General features: G+C 41.1%; 1 protein-coding gene across 1 annotated transcript; it reads right to left on the minus strand.

The window, feature by feature from the left end:
• Positions 1-21,474: 21,474 nt before the first annotated feature.
• On the minus strand, positions 21,475-22,996 carry LOC148030424 (cyclin-U2-1-like). The gene is made up of 2 exons (XM_087687253.1): positions 22,376-22,996; positions 21,475-22,190 (listed from the first exon to the last, which is right to left on the minus strand). The coding sequence occupies exons 1-2, from the start codon at positions 22,951-22,953 to the stop codon at positions 21,887-21,889; spliced, it is 882 nt and encodes a 293-aa protein (XP_087543379.1). The 5' UTR covers positions 22,954-22,996; the 3' UTR covers positions 21,475-21,886.
• Positions 22,997-23,518: the final 522 nt, after the last annotated feature.

Here is a 23,518-nt window from a genome sequence, read left to right on the forward strand (position 1 = left end):
TCTATGCAGGATGGGAAAACGAAATACCTGTCTGATGTATTTCATGTCCCGAATATCACCAAGAATCAGGTTTCTGTTGGTCAAATGGTTGAGCAGGGCTTGCAGGTCAGATTTAATCCTCATGGATGCTTTGTTGAGAATATGAAAAATAAAGGTCGCTTGATAGCAAAAGGAAAGAAGAAGGGTAGAATGTTTACATTGGATGCAGACATGCTTGAATTGAGTGCAGCAATGTTTGCACATGGGACTGGTGTAGTTGCAGATATTGATATCTGGCATAAACGCATTGGTCATGTTAATGTACAGCGACTTAAATCAATGCAGGCCCAAAATATTGTTGCAGGATTGCCCAAATTCAAGGTTGCAGAAATGCATAAGGTATGTGAAGCCTGTCAGTTTGGAAAACAGGCAAGGAAACCATTTCCTAGACATGTTCAAGAGAGTGAGAAGCCATTGGAATTAATCCACTCTGATGTGTGGACTACTAAAGCTGCATCTCTTGGAGGCTAACATTATTTTGTCACTTTTATTGATGACTATAGCAGAAAATTTTGGGTGTATTTTATGAAAAAGAAAAGTGAAGTTTTTGGGCACTTCAAAACTCTTAAAGCTATGGTTGAAAAAGAAACAGGGCTGCAAATAAAATGCCTAAGGTCAGATGGAGGGGGAGAGTACCTCTCAAATGAGTTTGCAAGGTTCTTGCAGGAGCATGGCATAAAGCAGCAATATTCATGCAGTCATACCCCACAACAAAATGGAATTGCAGAAAGGAAAAACAAGCATATTGGAGAGGTATCTCGTGCCATGCTCAATGAAAAAGATTTGCCAGATTTTTATTGGGCTGAAGCAGTTGCTACAGCAGTCTATATAATGAATAGGACTCCCACTGCAGCAATACATGGGATGACTCCAGAGGAGAGGTATACTGGTAGGAAACCAGATATTTCTCATTTGAAAATTTTTGGTTGCATTGCCTATGTACATGTGCCAGATGAGTTGAGATCCAAGTTGGATCCAAAAGCTGAGAAGTGCATCTTTATTGGTTACTCTCTGTAGCAAAAAGGGTATAAATGCTATAACCCTTCTACTCGTAAGTTTACAGTGAGCAGAGATGTTGTTTTTGATGAGATGAGTAGCTGGTATAAACCGGTAAATGTGATTGATGATGTAGATGCACAAAATGGTAATGCTGCACAGAATTCACAGCAGCAGTCACAAAATATTAGTGGACCTGGAGCGTCCTCTAGCAATGGTTCACATTCTTCGCCATGGACAGGCAGATTGAGATCAGGAGAATCTTCTCAAAGCAATGCAGATAGTGGTATGCAGGTATCACGAAAAGGAAAAGAGAAGGTTGATCAGCCCATGTTTGATGTGAATGTAGGTCACTCTTATGTGGATGGTGAATCCAGTGGCTAAGAAGAGAGTATTGATGATGAGTTGGGTATTCCTTCTATTGTTACACCTGGAGTAAGGAAGACCAGGGATGTTTTGAGAGCACCTGGGAGTGAATCTACTTTGCGCAGGTCTACGAGAGCTAGGTATCCTGTGGATAGGCTGAAATATTATGGATTTACAGCCATTCACTATGCATATATGGTCAAAGTGATACAGGAACCAGAACCCACTTCTTTTGAGCAAGCCATGGGAAAAAAAAAATGGGAGAAAGCCATGGATGAAGAAATGGATGCCTTGGAAGCAAATGCTACATGGGAATTGGTACATTTGCCTTAAGGTAAAAATGCAATTGGTTGTAAGTGGGTTTATAAGGTGAAGCACAATGCAAATGGTTCTGTGAACAGATACAAGGCAAGATTAGTAGTCAAGGGGTATGCACAAACATATGGCATTGACTATGAAGAAACATTCAGTCCGGTTGCAAGGATGGCAACCGTAAGAGCAGTCATTGCTATGGCTGCATCAAAGAGATGGTCTTTACATCAGATGGATGTAAAGAATGCCTTCTTGCATGGTGATTTGCAAGAAGAGGTCTATATGGAGCAGCCACCAGGTTATGTGCATGCTGTTCATCCTGAGTTTGTTTGCAGGTTGAAGAAAGCCTTGTATGGCTTGAAGCAAGCACCTAGAGCATGGTCTGACAAGATAGGACAGTATCTTGTCACTATTGGCTTTCAGATTTTCAAGGCAGATTTCTCACTTTATGTGAGAAAAACAGAGAAAGGTATTATGCTACTTGTCATTTATGTTGATGATTTAATTATGACAGGTGACAGTGATGAAGATATCCTTCATGTGAAAATGCTATTGAAGCAGAAGTTTGAGATGAAGGATTTGGGAGAGCTGCATTATTTCTTGGGCATTGAGGTGATTAGATCACCAAGTGGGATACAGCTCTTACAGAGGTAGTATGGATTGGACATGCTGTCCAAATATGGGATGACAGGTTGTAAGCCTATTTCAGTTCCTTTGGAGCAGAATGTGAAGCTGAGCACACATGCAGGTGAGCTTCTAGAAGACCCTACTATGTACAGACACATAGTAGGAAGCTTGATTTATATGACTATTACCAGGCCAGACTTGAGCTATGATGTTGGATTGGTAAGTCAGTTTATGCAGGCTCCAAGGAAACCACATTTGGATGCGGCTAGACGCATACTCAGGTATGTGAAGTCCACATTGCAGTATGGACTATTTTATGAGACTAGGGTTCAGATACAGTTGCATGGATACACTGATGCTGATTGGGCTGGTAGTATTTCTGATAGACGATCTACCAGTGGATATGTGTTCTCTTTTGGGAGTGCAGCAGTCACTTGGAGCAGCAAGAAACAGCCTACAGTTGCCTTGTCAAGCACAGAGGCTGAGTACAGGGGTGCAGCAATGGCTGCATGTGAGGTAGCTTGGTTGCATAAGCTACTTTACGATATGCATCAGCCTACAGATGGGCCAGTTGTCATTTATTGTGACAACATGAGTAGTATACACTTGGCAAATAACCCAGTCTATCATGCTAGAACAAAGCACATTGAGGTGCATTATCACTATGTGCGGGAGAGGGTTTTACTAGGTCTTATTGATCTAGTTTATGTCAGCACAGAGAATCAGGTAGCTGACATATTCACGAAGGCATTGGGCGTAGAGAAGCTGCGCAAGTTCAGAGACCTGCTTGGTGTGCAGGAATTGGGATTGAGCTCGAGGGGGAGTGTTGAGATATCGAGCTCCACTCGTGATACGCCAGGGTGACCGTTGTGTATTTATGTCACCGACTTGTCAGTTGTAGACGCGGTTGGTACACCGCCCATGAATAATAGCTACATGATAGCTATCCTTATCTACTCTAGTTCGTGGCTCAGTTAGTATGCCACCTTAGTTAGTTGAGTTTGGTTTGAGACCCATATATAGGGTTCTTCTATTTCTTTGTACTAGAGTTCTTTTGGCTTACACAACTAAGAAGAGGAAAACTGTTTTCAGCCTCCACCCTTGTGTGTATTCCCCCATTGTGCAAGCAAGAAAGCTACAAGTGAGACTCCTTCCTTCTCTCCCACAATCCTGACAAAGAATCACATCGCAACCATCAAGGTCTCCGATATACAGAAGGTATCTTCGTCACTGTAGTCTTGAATTTGAAACTTGAGCTTGCCAATGTAGGGTATCACAGTCTTCACTATGTCACCTTCATCAGCATTTAAAGCTTGGCGAACTTCTGCCAGCGGAGTGTCCATCTCTTCATTCTTTAATTCAAGCTCTTTAGTTAATTGCAAGGAAATGATATTTTCATTCGCCCCAAGATCTATCAAGAATAGTGCTTGCTTACCTTGCAACTATCCCCAAGCTTTTAATAATTTGCGCATCTCTGGAGTGTGAGTTGTGTTTGCAACTACATCACTGATAGCATTGATTTTCACTGGCGACTTAGGCTTGTTGTCAAAAACCTTGCTTTGTCCCTTGTTTGGACATTGCTTTGCTATGTGGCCTGTTTGTCCACATTTAAAGCACTTCCCTTCTTTCATGAAGCGTTGCTTTTCTTCTTCGAAAAGTTGCTTTGCTTGTGGGTATAGATTGGAGTGAAATTGAGGAGCATTAGGAGGTGCATAGGGCTTCATCTTCTTTTGATTTGATGGCTGCTTTTGCCGCTGTTTTTGTCCTTCATTTGGAGCTGAATACTCCTCATCATCAACTACTCTCTTGTTATCATTCTTTTGGAATGATTTGTTGCCATTGTGCTCCATTTCCCATGTCTCAGCATGGTCAATGAGTTCCCTGAGACTAGAACAATGATAATGATTAAGAGCAGTACGAAGTTTAAAATGCAAACCTCCTTGAAACTTCCTGAGCTTTTTCGAACTGCTAATCTTCTTGAAATGTTGGACCTTCAAAAGTAGCTCCCAAAATCTCTTGGTATAGTCACCAAGTGACTCATTTTTCCTTTGCCAAAGCCGATCCCATTCCATTTTTACATCTCTTTTAAAATGAACAGGAAGAAATTGGCTTTGTATCATGCGAACAAAGGACCGCCATGATTTTGGGGCAGCATGATCATATTCCAACCCCGTCCACCAAGTATGGGCTAAGTCGGTTAAATGTAAAGGTGCAAACTTAATCTTTTCTTTTTCTTTATACTTGTCACGACCATACAAAATTTGAAATTGACGAATAAACTTCAGAAGAAGATCGGGATTTCGGGAACCATCATACATACTGAACTTGATCTTCTTTTCAAGGTGAGATAGTGACTTAGTCTTCTTCTTCTTCTTATGCCTTCGTCCATGCTCGGATCTTGAGGTTGAAGATGATGAAGTGCTTGATGGGGATGAAGATGGAGACAAGGGTGAAGAATGTCGACGGCTTTGACGATGATGAGGTCTTCCACGAGAAGGGTGTGACTCTTCGTTACTAGAAGAGGATCCATCAGAATAGGCGCCAAATGACTTTGAAGAAGAGGATGAGCTTCGACGCGATCTCTTTCTTTGTCTTGAAGTAGAATGGGACTGCCTCTTAGAAGTAGTTAGACTTCTTGATCGGCTCCTTTCATTGGTATGGCTGTGTCTCCTTGAAGTAGATGGGCTTCTTTCCTTGAATTATTTGGGATTCTCAACTTTTTCTAGTTTGAGAAGTTGCTCACGAATTTGCTGATTCTTCTCTCTAAGACTTTGAATGGATTGAAGGATAGCACTCGACTGATCCATTGAGACTCTTAAGAAAAAAAAAATATGCTCAAGCACTCAATGCAAGGGCTGAAAACAAACAAACTTATAATTGTAAGCACTACTAGTGTTGCCGGTGAGAACTGAGCCAAAGCTCTGATACCACTGTAAACGCCCCGAACAACGTAGTATGCTTAACAATTAGGATATTCGCTTGTTTTCGAGATTTAATATAAAAGAGAATGAACACTTAAAGTGGAAAATGAAAATTACTCACAAAATTACAGCCATGAAAATGTAAAAGTAATGGAGACAAGATTGAGGGTTGAAGATGGGCAACCCCCCCCCCCCCCTCCCCCCGAAGGAATGTATTTTCTACTCAACCCAAGTCCCTTAGGGAAGAGCTCAATTACAATCAACCTGAGAGTGAGAAGAAGTAATTCTCACTCTCACAAGATCATGCAAAGATGTACAAACACACATGCATTATCTATTATGCAATGATAAGAACTGATTTCTTTACAGTATGAGGGAAGAAAAAGGGGAAATCAGCCTTTCTCCATCGTTGATTAGCAGTACATGGATAGGGCTTGCTTCTTGTTGCTAAAATGGAAGAAAGAGCTCAAGAAGGAGGTGCTGTAATGAATTTACAGGCTTGCTGTCCTGTAAAACAACAGTGATAGAAGAGGGAATATGGAGGAATTTGATCATGGAGAAGTGGGGAATGATGATGGGGATGGATGGGGCCAGTATCTGGCTATCTGTGGGTGATGTACATGAGTTTTCAGCAAAAAAAATGATGATGAATGAAGAAAAATGAGCTCTTATTTATAGGAGAGGGGAGAGCTAGTACAAAAGGGAAAAGTGGAGTAGCACAAGACAAGTGTCCAGCCACATGTCATGAGATGTGACAAGTGGTGGGACACTTGGAAACTTGTGTGACAAGTGTCTTGACACTTGTCTCTTCTCTATGGCCTTCCTTTTTGGGTTGAATACTGTCAAGAATAGAAACAACCAAATTTAGTAAGCACAGTCAGAGTACAAAACTTACTATTTTTAGAATGACATCCCTATTTTTTAGGACTAGCATTTTTAGGCTAATTCGAGGCTCCTAAAATTTAGGGACCTCCTAAAATTTAGGGATCTCCTAAAATTTAGGGACCCCCCAATATGGGTGTCATATGAAAGCTTTTTCCGTGTACATCGCAAAAATGGTATCCGAATCTTCATGTGACTTTCCTATGCAAAGAAATGTGCATTTCAAGCTTTCAGCCCACACATGCACATTATACAAGCATTTCATGATCATGCCATCTTGTTGATTGTAACTGTCTGTTCTGGTGGATCTAGCCCACACTTCAAGGCATCAATCCTTTCTGTATGCGAGTCTAACCCTGATATGCATGAGTTCTAGTCACAGGCGCCCAATCGGGCCATATAGGTGGAAGTGTGAACTATATTTTCTCTAACCCACCGCGTGGGTCCACCATAACCTGTGACCACTCATCAATGGCTAGCTCCAATGCACTTTTCTTTATATCTAATTAGTGTAAATTTAACAAATTTAATAAATCATTATATAGACAAATTAATGAAAAAGGATACAAATTCTGTTTCTATAGAGTTGTGACGCCAAAAGTGTACATAAACTTAAGAACAAGCTCCTCTAATCATTCATAATTAAAGCCCTGATGTTAAGAGATCAATTTCCTCTATTACAACCACATAGATCATTTGTTTGCTCATCAAAATGGACAAGAACAGTGAGCTGCCCTGTTTATGACTGGTTTTTTCAGCCCATAACAGCCCATAAACCTTCAAAATACTCCCCCTTTGCTTGCCCCAAAGTCACTCAAGTACTTGGGTACAAGACAGTCTTCATTGGACCATCAATAGTGTTTAAAAAAATGAGAAAAGACGTACATAAGAGCAGGTTGAATACTTTTCTCTCAGGTTTTCCCCTTTTATAGACTGGCATACCATTCACTTTCGTCATACCAAATGGACGGGTAAGAGGAGCTCTCACCTTTCTTGTTTGTATCTCCTTCTTCAGCTCCAGTTTACCTTCAGTTTGCATGCTTTGGAGCATGCACCATAGCTCACAGTTCTTCTCCAGTTGCTACAGGTATGCAAGCCTGCTTTTTGCGCCGAAAAATGCGGGCTGCATCCTGCTCAGCTCCCACTTATCTTTTTGACCTACTTAGGTCACTTACAAGTCACTTAAGTTCATTATTTCAGGTCCCCCATGAAGCTAGAGGACTTTTGGCATTTTTCTTGAGTTCTAACCATATTTTCCACTTGAATCAATGTGGCTTATCCTGCAGACTGTCAATTACTTCCAACTGATTAAGTTGTAGGTTCCCATAGACTTAATTTTTTTACCAATATACATGGTACAACTGAAAATTGTATGCCAAATACAAAAGAGCTTATGTAACTAAGTGATATCTAGGTTGGTTGTTGGTTAACAATGACTGAGTTATGTATGAAAATTCCTCATATAAATCCTAGTAAAGTTCTTCTGTGTTCATAAGAATCCCATTATTTATATTATGAACAATAAACTCTTTGACATTCACCCCCTCCTAACCTGCACATCCTCTGGCATGTGCCATTTCACAAGATTACAGGTTTAAGGAGGGTCTTCTTATGACATATCTTCCTCTTCATCCTCTAAGTCTTCTTCTTCTTGCTTGTCTTCAAGTAGATGACTCATATCCAAGTCATCAAGCTCATAAGTTGAAGATTCTCTCCGTTTGAAGAGCTTGATACGTTTACCGGCTATTGGTACTTTTACCATGGTTCCATCCATTTCAACCAAAGTATAAGTAGCATTATCATGTACTACTTTCACTACATATGGACCAAACCATCGCTTGGCTAGCTTCCTATGAGTACTATATTGATTGTCCAGGCTGCTATCATAGACAAGTACCCAATCATTCTCTTGAATAGCTCTCGGACGGAGTCGATGATGCCTGTCAAACCTCTTCTTATTCTTTAATCTTGATGCCTTCAGCCTTTCAATGGCTGTCTTGACATCTTCTGGCCTTCTTTCAAGTTGCCTTATGCGCAAAGTCAGCAACTCTTCTCTATTCATGCCTTCATCCCAAGGCAAGATACTCCATGTGACAATAGACTCCTTAATAGGCATAATAGGTGGCTGTCCATATATTAATTCAGCCGGCATATAACCTGTTACTGCACTATGGGTAGTTCTATCAGCCCATGATGCGAATGGTAGCATTCTAGGCCATTCCCTCATCTTTCCTTTGCAAGATTTTGCCAATGCTTTAAGAATTGGTTGATGACCTCTTTCGCTCTTACCATTGCCTTCAAGGTTGTAGGTTGATGTAAGAGATAGCTTGATTCCCAATTGAGCAAAGAAATGGTGAGCCTCATCGGCAATTCTCCTCTATCAGCAGTTACTTTGGCAACACAGCCATACCTGCAAAATACTTCTTCAAGTAAAAATCTACAAACGGCTTGAGTAGACCTTGTTGTCAAGGCTTTTCCTTCCACTTGATTTGTGAGATCTTCTCTAAACAAGTACTAGATATCTCATGTTCCAAATTCCTGTAGGCATGGTTACTACATCAATAACCCATCTATAGTGAATGGATAAAGGAAAGGTAGGTTGAAGCCCATCTCTATGCTTAACCATAGAGTACATTTGACAAACATGACATGACTCAACAAAATGCTCAATGTCTTTATACATGTTTTGCCACCAAAATTTCTCTTTTATTTTGGCAAAAGTACCCCATATGCCTCTATGACCAGCCAATAGACTTTCATGAAATTCTTGCATGACCTGTCTTTGAGTCTTCTTGTCTCCTAAGACACGAACAGGCGCCCTTCCTTTCTTTTTCCCATGCCTCCAAAGGTAGCCATCTTTAAGAAAAAGCCATAAGCTTTTCTCTTGATTCTCTTGAACTCTTCTTTATTCCAATCTTCCTTCTTTGTCATAATGCTCAGAAATTGGCCAATTTTTAGCCAATCACTTGCATAATATTCTTCTTTAAAGTGTGAACAAACCATAACAAAACATTGAGCATGCTGTCTATCAGCTGCCCACTATCCTTTTATGGTTGTTTCTTCCTTCTTTGCTAATGTAAAATTTGTTTTAGCAGCTAAACCTGTTGTACTTGTTGTAATTAATGTTGTACCTGCATTTTTGACAACTGAGCCATCATTAGGTACAGTTGTACTTGCTGTTTTCAGATCTGAACCTACAATTATAGCATCATTTTTAGCAAATATAGACTTTGATTCTTCCTCATCCATCATCTCTTCTTCATCCTTATATCTGGCACGCGAAAGCATGTCAGCAACCGGATTATCTCTTCCTGCAATATGTTTTAAATCAGGATTTAAGGATTTAATATAGGCTATCCATCTTAGCATAGCTATGTCGGGAGTGGAACAGTTGGCAATCATGCCCAAAAGTGGAAGGCAATCTGTTTCAACTATTACATGTGCGCCCATGAAGTACTCCCAGTCACATTTCAATGCAGATACTCTCCAAAGTTCTCTTTTAATTTGAGCATACCTTCTTTGTCGTTCATTAAGAACCTTTGCTCCAAAGCGAATTTCATATATGTTGCCTTCAAGGTCATCTTGACCGACTGCCCATCCTATTCCAATAGGACTTGTGCCTACTGTGAGTATGATAGGCTGTCCATTAGAGTAATTAGCCCTCTTTAAGGTGGGGGCTGAAATCAACAATTTCTTCAATTTCTGAATAGCTTAAGTATGTTCTTTTTCCCATATAAACCTTTGGCGTTTTCTTACAGTTGATAAAGATTTTCAGCAACATGAGCAAAATGTGGAATCCAAATAAGGTAGAAGACACATGCTCCAAGAAATCTTCTCACCTCCAAAACATTTGTGCATATTTCTCGCATTTTGCTGATAGCATCAATCTTGGTTGGAGAAGGCTTTCGGCCATATGGACCACACATATGCCCTACCACAAGAACTTCTTTGACTCCAAAAACAGATTTAGCACCTGAAAGAGTAAGATTAACTTCTTCTAATTTAGATAAGATTTGAGCACAATCATTAATATGATCGAAAACAAACTTGCGACATCCAAGTTCATTGACTTCTTCATTCTTCTCATAAACTTCACATCCTTTGATTGGTACATCATCAAGGAAAGGAAGAGTTAGTTGTGGAATATAATCTCTCAATACTTTATGCATGGCATTCATCATGTGAGCTACTGAATTTATAGCTCCTTGAGGTAGAGTACACATGCGGACTAAACCAAGAGGCATCTTCATTGTGGTAATGTCTCGAATCTCCAAAGCAAGCTGAAATTGGTCATAGCCCGAATATAAATCTCCCATGGAATAAATTGCTCTACCTGCAAAAGCCTCAAAAAACTCATCAACAATTGGGCCCGAACCAACATTTCTAATAGTGACTTTATTGACAGGCTGTAAATCTTGAATGAATCGCAAAGATCCATTGTTCTTAGGCACGGTAAACCATCGATTGGAATATGGAGCTAAAAATGGCTCCAATATTCGCATTTTTATCTTTTCATTTAAAAGCTCTAGTAACTTAGGCAAATGAGCCCTTGGTACCGGAATTGGTTTAAGATTCCAAGGAACATGTGGGACCATGAAAATCACCATTGGTGCCACAACACTTGGATCCACACAACCAATTTCATGTGGCTGAAATGAAAAAGTTTTGCCATGTTTCTTTAACATCTGCATGAAGATTTGCTTTTCAGCTGGCAAGAGAAAAGAGTCTTCACCAATTTTCAGCTCTTATAGACTTTCTGTTGTAAATTGGTGACCAATATCTTTGGGATCACGAAGGCTTGGCTGTTTGGATGCCTTTTTTGCCAGTCCTTCACTTTCGAGTGGTAGAGGAGTAGCCACCGGCTTGACCTTTTTGTCTACTGTCTTCTATTTTGTTTCTACTCTTACCTCATCCTTGTTTGCCTATCCAAAAGCTTCTTGATCTTGCAAATTCTTGAATTATGTCAAACATATCCAATGTGCATACCTAAATGGACTGATTTTCAACTTGATTTTCTGCATGAATAGTTGCATATATTTCAGCCAATGTATCATTATAAATCAGCCCATAAGATAGCCCTAAAATTTCTTTATCTTAAGGCAAAACATCAATTTGCTTCAGTTCTTGTTCCACATGACATAAATGCTTTCTTTCAGCCCTATTCATGGCTGAAAACTGTTTATAACAGCCCACACTGTTGGCCGTAAAAACCTGCAAGTTAGCTTTTGGCATTGCCCCCTTTATATGTGGAGGCAATTTTTTATGACATGAAGCACCGCCATAGCCTCCACTTATAGTAGTGCTACCCGAAAACCCTTAAATTCTCGGGCATTAAGAGGAACTGGATGATCTCTCAATCGATCTCTATTCCGGTGATGATTTACACATACAGTCCAAAATTGGATAGCTTTGTCATTATCCTTACTTCTTATCCGAGCATATGATGAACCATCTTCAAGGGCCTTTGTCTCTAAACGAAATAAAAGGTTGTCCAAGAATGATAGGATAGCTGCAGGAATCTTGAACAAAGAAATGAAATTCATCTTTTACATTACCAATAGTAACTTGTACATAAGGGCATGCTACATAAAGATCGCCAGAGGAGTTATTGGCTGCTTTCATGCGCCATCCTGGGTCCACATCAATGGGCCATCCGCCATTCTCATAGAGACTTCTTGACATGACATTAATTTGTGAGCCATGGTCTATAAGGGCAATGCATGGAGTCTCTTTTTCTCCAATCTTAACAACGGTTTCGGTGGTCTCCCTTGCCCAATGGGTATGGGAGTAGTGACTACTAGGAATAAAGTGAGCATCACTTTCTTCTTGCATGTTGTGAAGATGAGCTTCTTTCTTATGCACGGGCTGCACTTTGGATTGAGAAGACCCCACCATAACATTTTTTGCAATAGCTTCTTCAATTTCTGCTTCATAGATGTCTTCATCTTTGGCTTCTATGGCTGCAATCAATTCTTTGATTGCCTCCAATTGAATCCCTTGAGTTTTTAGCTTCTCTTCATCTTGCAAATACACATGAAGTGCTTGCAAAAAAGCATGCACGGATTCTTCAATTTCCTCACCAACATATTGTCTTTTCCGTTTAATTACATCAATTATTACATCATGAAATCCTTGTTTTGCAATTCCGAGAATTTCACCTAATTTAAATTCAATTCTACTTTCAAGAATCCTTTCTTCTAAGATCTGCTTAAGATCCGTTGTAGTCTCTATGTCAAACTGCAACTTGTAGCTGGGATGTTTGCTTTTTCTTTTTCCTTCTGTCTTCTTTGCTTGAGGGGCATCTCCCATATCAAGCTCTAGCGGCGGAGGATTTTCAACAACCTTCTGCTGATCTAGTTTACTTCTTGTCACGCGTTTAGTTGGCCCCGAAGAAGAGGGACCGGCAATATCTTCATCTCTTCTTCTCTTTTCTTCTATCATAGCTTCATGATTATTAATTTCAACTAACCGAGCAAAAGCTGAAAATGAATCAACTGGCTCGGTCCATCCAGTTCTTCCTCAGATGCATTGACTGGCAATAGTTAAATCATCTTTGGTTGCCTTGCCTTGCTCCATGCGATCTAAGGCCTGCATCCACACTTTAGATTTTGCATCAATTTTACATGCTTTAACAATTTCATTAGTTGGCTCAATTTGCAGTCCATAAGTTGCTGCATCAACAGCTGTATAGGTTGTTCTTGTTGCCAAATCCTCCAATATTTTCTTCATGCCACCGTTACCGAAATTTGGCTCAAGAGAAAGCCCGGTTTCGGTTGCATGAATTTTTCCATCCTTCCAAAAGACTATTTTTTGCGCTTCAGCTTCACGGAATGCACCGCACTCCCTCTTATCATGCTGTAGGCTATCACACCAGATACAACATCTTTTGAAGCCTTCTCGTATGGGTCTTTGGACTGTCGACCATCCCCTTTCTTCCACTTTCACATCAAGTCTTTCCACCTTGGAATTAATCTCTGTTAGATTAAGATGGAGGTCCCGCATGCTCTTAATTAGCTCGTCCATGACATCCTTCCTTGGAGATGGAACAACAGGATTTCTTGGTTGCTCGGCCATAGAGACAGGAGGTCAAGAAATAGGAACAAGCTCCTTCATGGATTCAGTTGATGCAGAGGTAGATCCTCATCTTAGGCGCAACCGCTCTCTTCGAGCAATCATATTAACTACTTCAGTGACGTTACTCTAAGCAGTCTTCAATCCCATCTCAGAGTCAGGATCTTCAAGCCGATCAGTTAGCTTCTCTTGAAGGAAAGAATCTGTAGCCTTTAGAAATAATTCAATCTTCTGGCTTTCCATACCCTGCTAATCGTCAGGATCTAGTTGAGAAAATTTGCTTTTAAATTCGCGATGAAGAGTAGTAGAGGTTAGACCCTTATTGGGCCTTTCGACCCATTCAGTGAAAACTTTCTTCGTCATAAGGCCAGAATCTTCAAGAAAGAATTCTTCTCAAAGAACCTTCTTGAATGCGGACCATCCCGCGTCTTTTTGGAAAAGACCATGAATTCGGTCCTGGAGGCCATGCACGGCCAAACGGGAAAAATATCGGCTCCACACATGATGGGGAACTCCGAAGAAGACCATCTTATCAGTATAGAGGCAGATAAAGGAGGACACATTTTGCCCATTAAATTGCTTGAGCTCTTGCCCAACTATTTCCAAAGCTTTAATGGCGGCGACATCATTCTGCTCTTCTTCTTGTCTCCGTTGTTGTTGCAATTGCAACTGCTGCTGAAATTGAAATTGTTGTTGTTGGCTTTCTTGCATCAGACGAACCAACTGTTGCAAGGCATCTTCTTGCGAACTTGACGATTCTCCCATTGTACTTCTTCTTCCGCAGCAGACCTTCATGTCGGGTTCACCACTGTCGTCGTGTTAGGGGTTGAAGGTCTACCACCGAGGCTTAGAGCAAAAAAAGAATGTGGGATTCAAGGTTTGGAGAAGGGAAAAAGAATGGGGTTTGACAAGATTCGGGTTTTAGAAATGACTTAGTTGAAGAAGAAGATATCAAGCTTTTTCTGTGTATTTAGCATACATGAATGGAATGAATGACTTTGTCTTGATCACATCAAATGCATCTGGAAAAAATAAGCCATTACATAAGGGATAATCTTAGATTTAATCCAAATGCATATACCAAATGCAAGCTCAAATGGTTTTTATTTCATGTACATGGACGGATTACAACTCCAAGAAACAAGTATTTGGATGGTAGACTCAAGTACATTCAAGACATAGATCAATAGCTCATGAAATGCATTGATTGAGCATAAATTTAACTTCAGCTCTGTTTTAAAACAGAAATTTCCAGCACATAATCAAGCTCCAAAAGTGTACATGAACTTAAGAACAAGCTCCTCTAATCATTCATAAGTAAAGCCCTGATGTTAAGAGATCAATTTCCTCTATTACAACCACATAAATCACTTGTTTGCTCATCAAAATGGACAAGAACAGTGGGCTGCCCTATTTATGACTGGTTTTTTCAGCCCATAGTAGCCCATACACCTTCAAAATCCTCCCCCTTTGCTTGCCCCAAACTCACTCAAGTACTTGGGTACAAGAAGGGCTTCATTGGACCATGAATAGTGTTTAAAAAAATGAGAAAAGACGTACATAAGAGCAGGCTGAATACTTTTCTCTCAGGTTTCCCCCTTTTATAGTCTGTCATACCATTCATTTTCGTCATACCAAATGGACGAGTAAGAGGAGCTCTCACCTTTCTTGTTTGTATCTCCTTCTTCAACTCCAGTTTGCATGCTTTGGAGCATGCACCATAGCTCACACTCCTTCTCCAATTGCTACAAGTATGCAGGCCCGCTTTTTGCGCTGAAAAATGCGGGCTGCATCTTGCTCAGCTCCCACTTATCTTTTTGACCTACTTAGGTCACTTACAGGTCACTTAAGTTTATTATTTCAGGTCCCCCATGAAGTTAGTGGACTTTTGGCATTTTTCTTGAGTTCTAACCATATTTTCCACTTGAATCAATGTGGTTTATCTTGTAGACTGTCAATTACTTCCGACTGATCAAGTTGTAGGTTCCCATAGACTTAATTTTTTTATCAATATACATGGTACAACTGAAATTTGTATGCCAAATACACAAGAACTTATGTAACTAAGTGATATCTAGGTTGGTTGTTGGTTAACAATGACTAAGTTATGTATGAAAATTCCTCATATAAATCCTCGTAAAGTTCTTCTGTATTCATAAGAATCCCATGATTTATATTACGAACAATAAACTCTTTGACACCGTGGAATAAAAAACTCACAGAATCCACCATGGAATACGCCTCTTGGCATCAATAGTACCTATCTTGTATGCTAGAGGATGAATGAATTATTAATGAGTAATCCTTGGAGTTGGATGAGGTTTCTTGCATTTAAATTTTGTTTTTGGATAATTTGGAAAGTGATGATGATGATGTGGAGCATATTAAGTGCCAAGAGCTGAAGCAAAGTGATGTCCATAGAGCATAATGTGTCGAAGTCATCCCACTCGTCTTCTTCCATGTCTGCTAGTTTGATTCCCTTTGTTTTGATGGGCTTTACATGTTTCTTTTGCACAAGACATTGTAGCATTGTTTTTGCTAAATTGCAAAATTATATACATCCTCAAGCTTCTTAATGTGCAAAAGATTGCTCCTCCTATCACTATTTCCAACCATAATTTGCAGTCCCAAATTAACTAACCAGTTGCGAAAGGCAAGCCCAAATGTGACACAAGTAACCATGGTACACAAAAATAACAACCAACAATGAAAATTCTAAGATTGCAAAAATTTCAGATCTGCAAATATATTTTTAAAATTAAAAGGTGTCCATTGCTACACTCCTCAAGCAATTACTAACACATTTAGAGACCAAGCCACTAGTTACACGTAAAATCCCCAAAATTTCACTGCAATATTTACTCCAAAGGCATTCTCGGGCACAAATTTGATCATTTTGATCAAAAGCCCTAAAATTTTAGAGTGTAATTTATTCAAATTGCATCAATACATGTACCCAAGTGCATACACATGCAATTCTTACACAAATTGATGAAATTTTGCGAAATTCCCAATTTTCTTGAGTCCAATGTGCACAAATTTTAATGAAATTAAAAAATTACACTAAAATGTGAAAAGCCCAAAAATTCGCATGCAAATGTGCTTTGATTTTGTAATTTTTTAGTCAAATTGTCCAATTTTGCATTAAAGTCCCAAAATTTGAGAAAGCCCCAATTTCTTAGGTCAAGCTTGCACACTGTACATGTGTGCATGAACACCCAGTTGTGGAAGGGGAACAAATTTGAAATATTTAAAAAAATGATAGATTTGACTATTGGTTCGTGAGCCCTCGTCTAATCATGGGTGACTTATCGAATACATCGCATGTCCTGTCAGAGCGCCCATCCCAGGTCTTGGTCGCATACAGGTCCCACGTAACCCCCAGCAACATGTTCTCCAATAGTCTACCTAAATCGTCATGCAGTCTTCGCATGGTCCCCCCGTCGACCATGCTGACCTTGCGTATACTTGCATTTGCTGAGCTCTGACTACTGATCCGACACCTCTCACTTGAGGTCGCCTAACTAGCTTGTGCTTGTCCAACTTCGAGAAGTGTGCACTTGTGCTCTGATACTAGTCTGATGGAGCATGACACAGCTGAGGGTGAACACGATGAATAACACACAAAGAGTAGAGAGCAGTAGAAAGGAGAGTGATCACGACGCACTTGATGTTCGATACAAAGACTGGTGTACCACTTTTTAGGTTTTGATAATATATATAACGTACAAGAAGTGTAAGGGTACGTTCACATCCAAACACAGTAAAAGGCATGGTGAGCCTTCATTCCCAACAATATTTTCATATGCTGCTCAACATACTCAATCTAATCATAAACATCTTAATATAATCTCCCATGGTACGTAGCCATCCCTATGATGACTAAATCTACCAAGAAGTAACACCAAACCACTCTCGATGCTCCTCAGGGGGGCACCAAAAAAGATGTATCACGAGCAGTGATCGAGAAAAACCCTCTCACACAACCCAAAGACATGAGAGCATAGGAGCGCTGATATAGATGAGTGGCTTAGTGTTAGACATCCAAACCAAAATTCTAGCTAAAACAATCAAACTAACTACCTCTATGTGATAAAGACAAGAGAAAATTGACTTGCACTATCCCCATACCAGCACCCAGCCACCCAACATTCATGGAAACATAAGCCTTGTAGTTCTAGATAGTACTGTATTCCAATGTACCAAAGAAGAAAAAATTATTTTCACAAGTTGACATAAATATAAGGAAGACAAAAAAACTCTTCCCTTTTTCTAGACAAAGCCTCCTTTGTCTATTAATAGACTTGTTGCTGGGTCACTGCATCAATCAACTCCAAAAAGGGAAACTATTCAACGTTGGCATATTGCAATACCATCATCCACAAGGTGAGATCATATATGTTGTCCTTAGCACAATCACTAACAATACATACAATCTTCCCCTATTATTATATAGTTGGACCTGCTTTACAAAGACAAGTTCACCATCTACCTGAATAATCATTGCAACCATAACATGATCCTTTGTGATAAATACGAGCACCCTTGAATCATGTCTATCCCCCCAAATTTATGCTATTATGATTTGCCACCCCTCTTTAATGCATATACAACAATCGCTCGGTTCCACAATCATGAACAACTCCTTGAACAAAGCCTAAAGAAACTCATGATAATCCAAGCTGGAAACACGTGCTCCCACCCAATAAATAATGACTATCAGCCATTCAAATTATTACCTTCTTTATTACAAGCTCACCACCTCAAGACATCGAACTCCTCAGCCAGTACGCTTGCAAAAGTACTCCATGACCACCCCCACTCTGACTGTTACCACAATCATATGTGCGATATGGTCATTGTCAATCTTTGAAGGTAGATACGTGTTGCTTTTTGCTTGGGCATGATCTGTAGCTTAAATTCATGTTGGTCACCTCCTCCAAATTTTCAATTGTGATTATTTTTCAAAACACAATGACTAATGTCTTCGGGCACACACTCACTCTCAACTCCATTTGAGATGTTAGTATATATCTCTATGAGAACCATCCCCTCAAAATCCATTTGTTGTCCAACATTCAATGCCTTCTAGATTGTGACCAAAATTATTCTCATGCTTGCTAAAGCTCTTGAGCCAAACCAATGCAAATGGTTAACTTTTACAATACTGATTTTCTTAAGCATAGTTTGCACGCTCGCTTGTGCCAACTTCACTTTACTAGATGTAGTTTCCAACTTATGTGAGATAGATTGAGCTCTCACGAAAATACGTGACAACACCATATTAAAGGTTAGCCTTAAGTTGAAGATTCACAAAAGGATTTCATTATATAGCTCATTATTCTACATATAAAGCTTTGAACTCTTGAAAAAATAATGGCACAAGTTTATAGAGAGAGAGAGATAGGGAGGGGGTGTAAGGGCTTTGTAGCTATACCATCATGCCGTTGCTACCGAATGCACCTATATAGGGACTAGTAGTGACTCAAAGCCCTACCTTCTTTCCATACGTGTGATTCTCTATACCCAGTGGTGAACCCTCCTATGTGCAGCGTCACAAGGGTGTAGTCCTGGGATGTGTCTATGTTGTCCCGCTTTTTGGATTGAATAATACAAGAGTATACCTTGAGCTCATATATCATGTTACCTTCCTGTGCCATGTTGAGTGTGTAACGAGTGCACGTTCATCACACTTGGTATCAAAGCAACTCTTGCTCGGAGTGAAAGAGTGCTCACGAAAGCAAGAGAGAAGATCTAATGCCCGGAAGAAAATGAAGCTGTAACGACCCACAACGTGACGCCCCACTACACATCGCCCCCCGTCGCGTCGCCCCACGTTGCGTCGACCCCTATCGCGTCGACCCCCCGTCGCGTCGCCCCACGTTGCGTCGACCCCTATCGCGTCGACCCCCCAACGCGTCGCCCCACGTCGCGACCTCTCAATGCGTCGGACCCCGGCGTGACACCCCAACCCCACCATCTAAAGACGTGACGTGGCTCTCCCGCGGCACGATCACTTCCACCACAAGCGAGACACAGCTTTCCCATGCTGACCTCATCGTGGCTTCCTTGCGCCAACATCACCCAACAACCACATGGAGAACGAAAGGAAGAATGTCACCCTCCCAACAATGGAGGAGAGGAAGAAGAGTAGAGGATAAGAATGAAGAGTGGCCCCAAGAGGAGAAGGTGGCCGAACTGGAAAGGCAATTGGATGGCATGTAAAGCATGCTGAAGTCAATATGGAGAAACATACAGATGAAAAAAAAGGAAGAGGAAATAAAGAAAAAACTAGAAGTGGAGCAAGGCTATAGAGAATGGGTGATACAACAGCAAGAGGAGGAGAAAAGACACAAAAGACGAGATTGATAGAATGGGTAGAGAGGAGACATCTAAGAGAGCGCAAGATACAAGGAAAGAGAAGGAGAAGGTAGTAGAAGCAAGAAGCAAGAAGAAAGACAAGAAGAAGAAGAAAAAGCACCACCATAGAGAGGAGGAAGATAGTGACAATTCAAAAGACGGCTATGAAAAATTTAAGATGACCCAACCAACCAAGTATAAAGGAGAGAGAGACAAGCTAGTCCTGAAGAAATGGATTGCAAAGGTAGATACGTACTTGTAGTATTCACGAATAACTAAAGACAAGAAAGCGAAAGTGACAACCATTTATTTGGAGGAGAACGCTGCCAGTTGATACATGTTGGAGCAAGAGCAAAGCCACACCATCTTTTCATGGAAAAAACTCCAAGAAAAACTAAAAGACTACTTTATTCCAAAGATTGAGAAATTCAAAGTGAGAGATGAATGGAAGAACCTCAAGCAAACACAAGGAAAAATGAAAGATTACATCAACAAATATAGACAAATTATGCTACAGTTACCAAACATGAATACAGACACTAAATTACATGGATTTTTGTTTGGGATGCAAGAATGGGCTAGAAAAGATGTGAAGAGACAACAGCCAACAAGCTTAACAGAAGCCATGAGAATGGCTGAAAGACTAGTGGACCTGAAAAGCAAAAAAACGGCCCAAGGAAACCAAAGCAAGTTCAACAACTTCAACAACAATAATTCATGGAACCAAAGGCCCAATGCCCCTAGAGGGACATTCAAAGATACAAGGAGCCAAAACACCACTATTACAACGACCGTGTCACAAACCACATTAGTATCAAGAGAAGTAGCAAAAATATGGAAAAACAATCACTACAAGCCAACCCCTAGCACATCGTATGGACCCGTAAGATCAAATACATCATGGTGAAGACCCCCAAGCCCGTCCATCGAGATCAGATGCTTCAAATGCACAGGCCCACACTACCAAAACAGATGCTCGATAGAAAATACAATGTCATCAAGTGGATCAAGGGTGAATACAACTAACGCATATGGAGAAGAAGAAGCACAACCACCGCGTATCCAAGAAATCCCAAGTGGAAATGAGAAAAACATGGATCACCCAAGGGTAGGGAAAGTCAATGCCTAACCCCAATGCATGGCGACCAGAGTAGCGGCAATCCACCATTCATACATCAAAGGCCGAGTGAGCGAAGAAAACCAATCCATTATACTGAACACAGAGGCAACACACAACTTCATGACACCAAAGTGCACAACAAAACATGGATTGAAATTATCTAAGGTCCCAGAAGGATTAACAATAACATTCGCCCAAGGAAAAGCCAAGGAAATGAAACAAGTCTTTGCAATCCAAGTAGAAACTGACAAGTGAAAAGCAAAACTCAACTTCCTAGTAATCCCCATGGATGATTTTGAAGTGATACTGGGCTTGGAATTCTATGACAAATATGTAATTGCAATGTTCAGTAAAGGTGTAAATGAAATGATGCTAGATATGCAAGGAGAAGACATCAAAGTACCCTATGAAAGAATGCAACTGCCTGGTAAGACCCCAATCAAGGTGCAAATGAAAGAGAATAAGCCAAGAGTGTCATGCCAAACAATGAAGCCAACTACAACCAAACCAAGAGGCCATACCCAAAATACACCGATCCAACGGACCGTTATCAGGCCGCGTATCGTGACATGCAATGCCAAGCAGGTAGAAAAATCAGTCAAACAAGGAGATATGATCTATTTATATATGATCCAACCAATTGAAGAAGAAAATAGCAAGAAGCCCAAACACCAAAGCAGGAACACAGTAGTGGTAGAAATACTTGAAGAATTCAAATATGTAATGCTAGCAAAGCTACCCAAGGGTCTACCACCCAGACGAGATGTGGATCACAAGATTGAGTTGATCCCACGATCTGCCCCACCGGCCCGAACTCCTTACCGGATGAACCACATCGCAGCTTACCGCATGAACAATTGGGGGGCAGAGGAGGGAGTGTGTGTATGTATTTTGAAGAGTCTATGGTGAGGAACATACTGTTACATTGTGGGAGGCAGCTGCTTTGGAAGAATTCAACTATACAGTGTGAACAACACTGCTTTAGTGTGAGATGTAGCATCGAGTGGATTGATCAAGCGAAAGCGCTTTGTGAGATGTAGCATCGATTTGTCGAAGAATGGCGCCTCTGTACATATTGACTAGGTAATCAAGCGAGTGTGCTGGATGTCACGACTGATCTGTCGATGGTAATTATGTGAGAGAAAATCAAGCGGCGGTAGTTAATTTCACGGAGACGGCAGATAGTAGAGGGCTAGTATGAGCTTGCTTGATGATCCCATCGGGTCACGCTGGTATTGTTACTCTTGATGTTGCTGTGGCCATTGTTGTTCGTCGAGTCTGGCCCGTCCATGGCGCAGATTGACCTGAGAGCCTTCTCTATCTGATAGCCTCCTCCCATCGCCACCTCCCTTTCCAAGTGGCCACAGTAGCTCTCAAACACGCTCACACTCACGTGCAGCCTGAAGTCCATCAAGAACAAGAATTCCTTCTCCAGCCTGTTTATTTCCTGTGTTGAAATGCCTCCGATTTGGGCATAGTACGCATTATCGTAGTACCTGAAATGCGAGGAGGATTGTACATTCAGCAGTGTTGGCAACTTGGGATGTTTCGGTGACGACTGTAAGCAAAGAGGTAGCTCGGTTGTTGAACTTCTAGTGAACTTGCGACAAACAAAGGAAAAGAGCCCTGTTTCCACAGGGGAAAATGGCAGAAAACATTGTGGTGTATTATAAGAGCTTACCTGTCATCCAGGAACTTGGCAGCGACGAGCACAGTGGTGATGAGGAGCCTGTGGATGTTCAGGGAGGTGACGCGGAGCCTTTGCTGCTGCTGACTGGTGCTGTCGATGAGGCGATCCATGTAGGCGTAGGCCACCACGAAGCAGGAGGGGCTGCAGTTGGCGTATCTGAAGATCCTGCACAGGTACTCCTCGATGCCAATACTGGGCGGGTGGACCCCATCGAACACGCTCCAGTCCCCTCTCCCCCGGTTCCTTCCTACAAATGATCTCCTCTGATCGGAATTATAACCATAGCTGCTTGATGCAGCAGGAGGTGAGGTCGATGATGGGGACGATGAGGATGAGGACGAGGACGATGATGGCGATGGTGAGCCTAATGATGAGGGCGATGATATTGGGGGGGAGGACTGAGCGCGGTCGTTGCATGCGACGAGTCTCTGGAGGAGAGAGGAGAGGACGGAGAGCATGCGGGGGCAACGTTTGGAAGGGTACTGTTGCTGTAGTGAGCTGAGGTTCAGCAAAGCTTCGGGGGAGTAGAGGTCCGACCGGATGCTGCCATGATCTACAGGAGAGGACATGGCGGAGAGAGAGAGAGAGAGAGAGCGCACATCCGGCTCTGCCTCCGCCCCCGTGTCTACCTCCTTCCCGTTGGCGCCAACAACCTCTCACTGCCCGTAATGTAACACGCCACCATATTTACTTCCGCGACCATTAATTAACCTTCCTTCGGCCACTGACAAGGTTTGAATTTTGAAATTTAACATTTTCAGATTGAACTTTCACCCTTTCCCAGCTATCTTAGTCTCAATCCCAGGTATTATGTAGGTCTAAGGAGACATAATGCTTTCAAAGAAGTGGTATACCATGTTTTCTTTTTAATACCTAGCAAGTAAAAACTTAATAGGTTTTTTCCCTTATGATTTTGAGTTTTTTTTTTTTGAACATTGGGATGGCAACTTCTTCTATCAAGTAGTAGTGTAGCAAATTGGGGTGGACTACAAAAAGGCACACAACGCACGTGGACACACACAAAATTTCATGCAATCAAATTGGCCCAAAAAGCATGTACCTTCCAAAAATAAGCCAAAGCTATTTGAGAAGGATCCCACTAAGGGAAACATAACTTGAGATTGTCATCAATAA

The sequence above is a fragment of the Lygodium microphyllum genome, chromosome 10 (genome assembly GCF_053477565.2).
Source record: "Lygodium microphyllum isolate KBCC chromosome 10, Lygodium_microphyllum_v1.1.10, whole genome shotgun sequence".
Taxonomy (NCBI): Eukaryota; Viridiplantae; Streptophyta; class Polypodiopsida; order Schizaeales; family Lygodiaceae; genus Lygodium; species Lygodium microphyllum.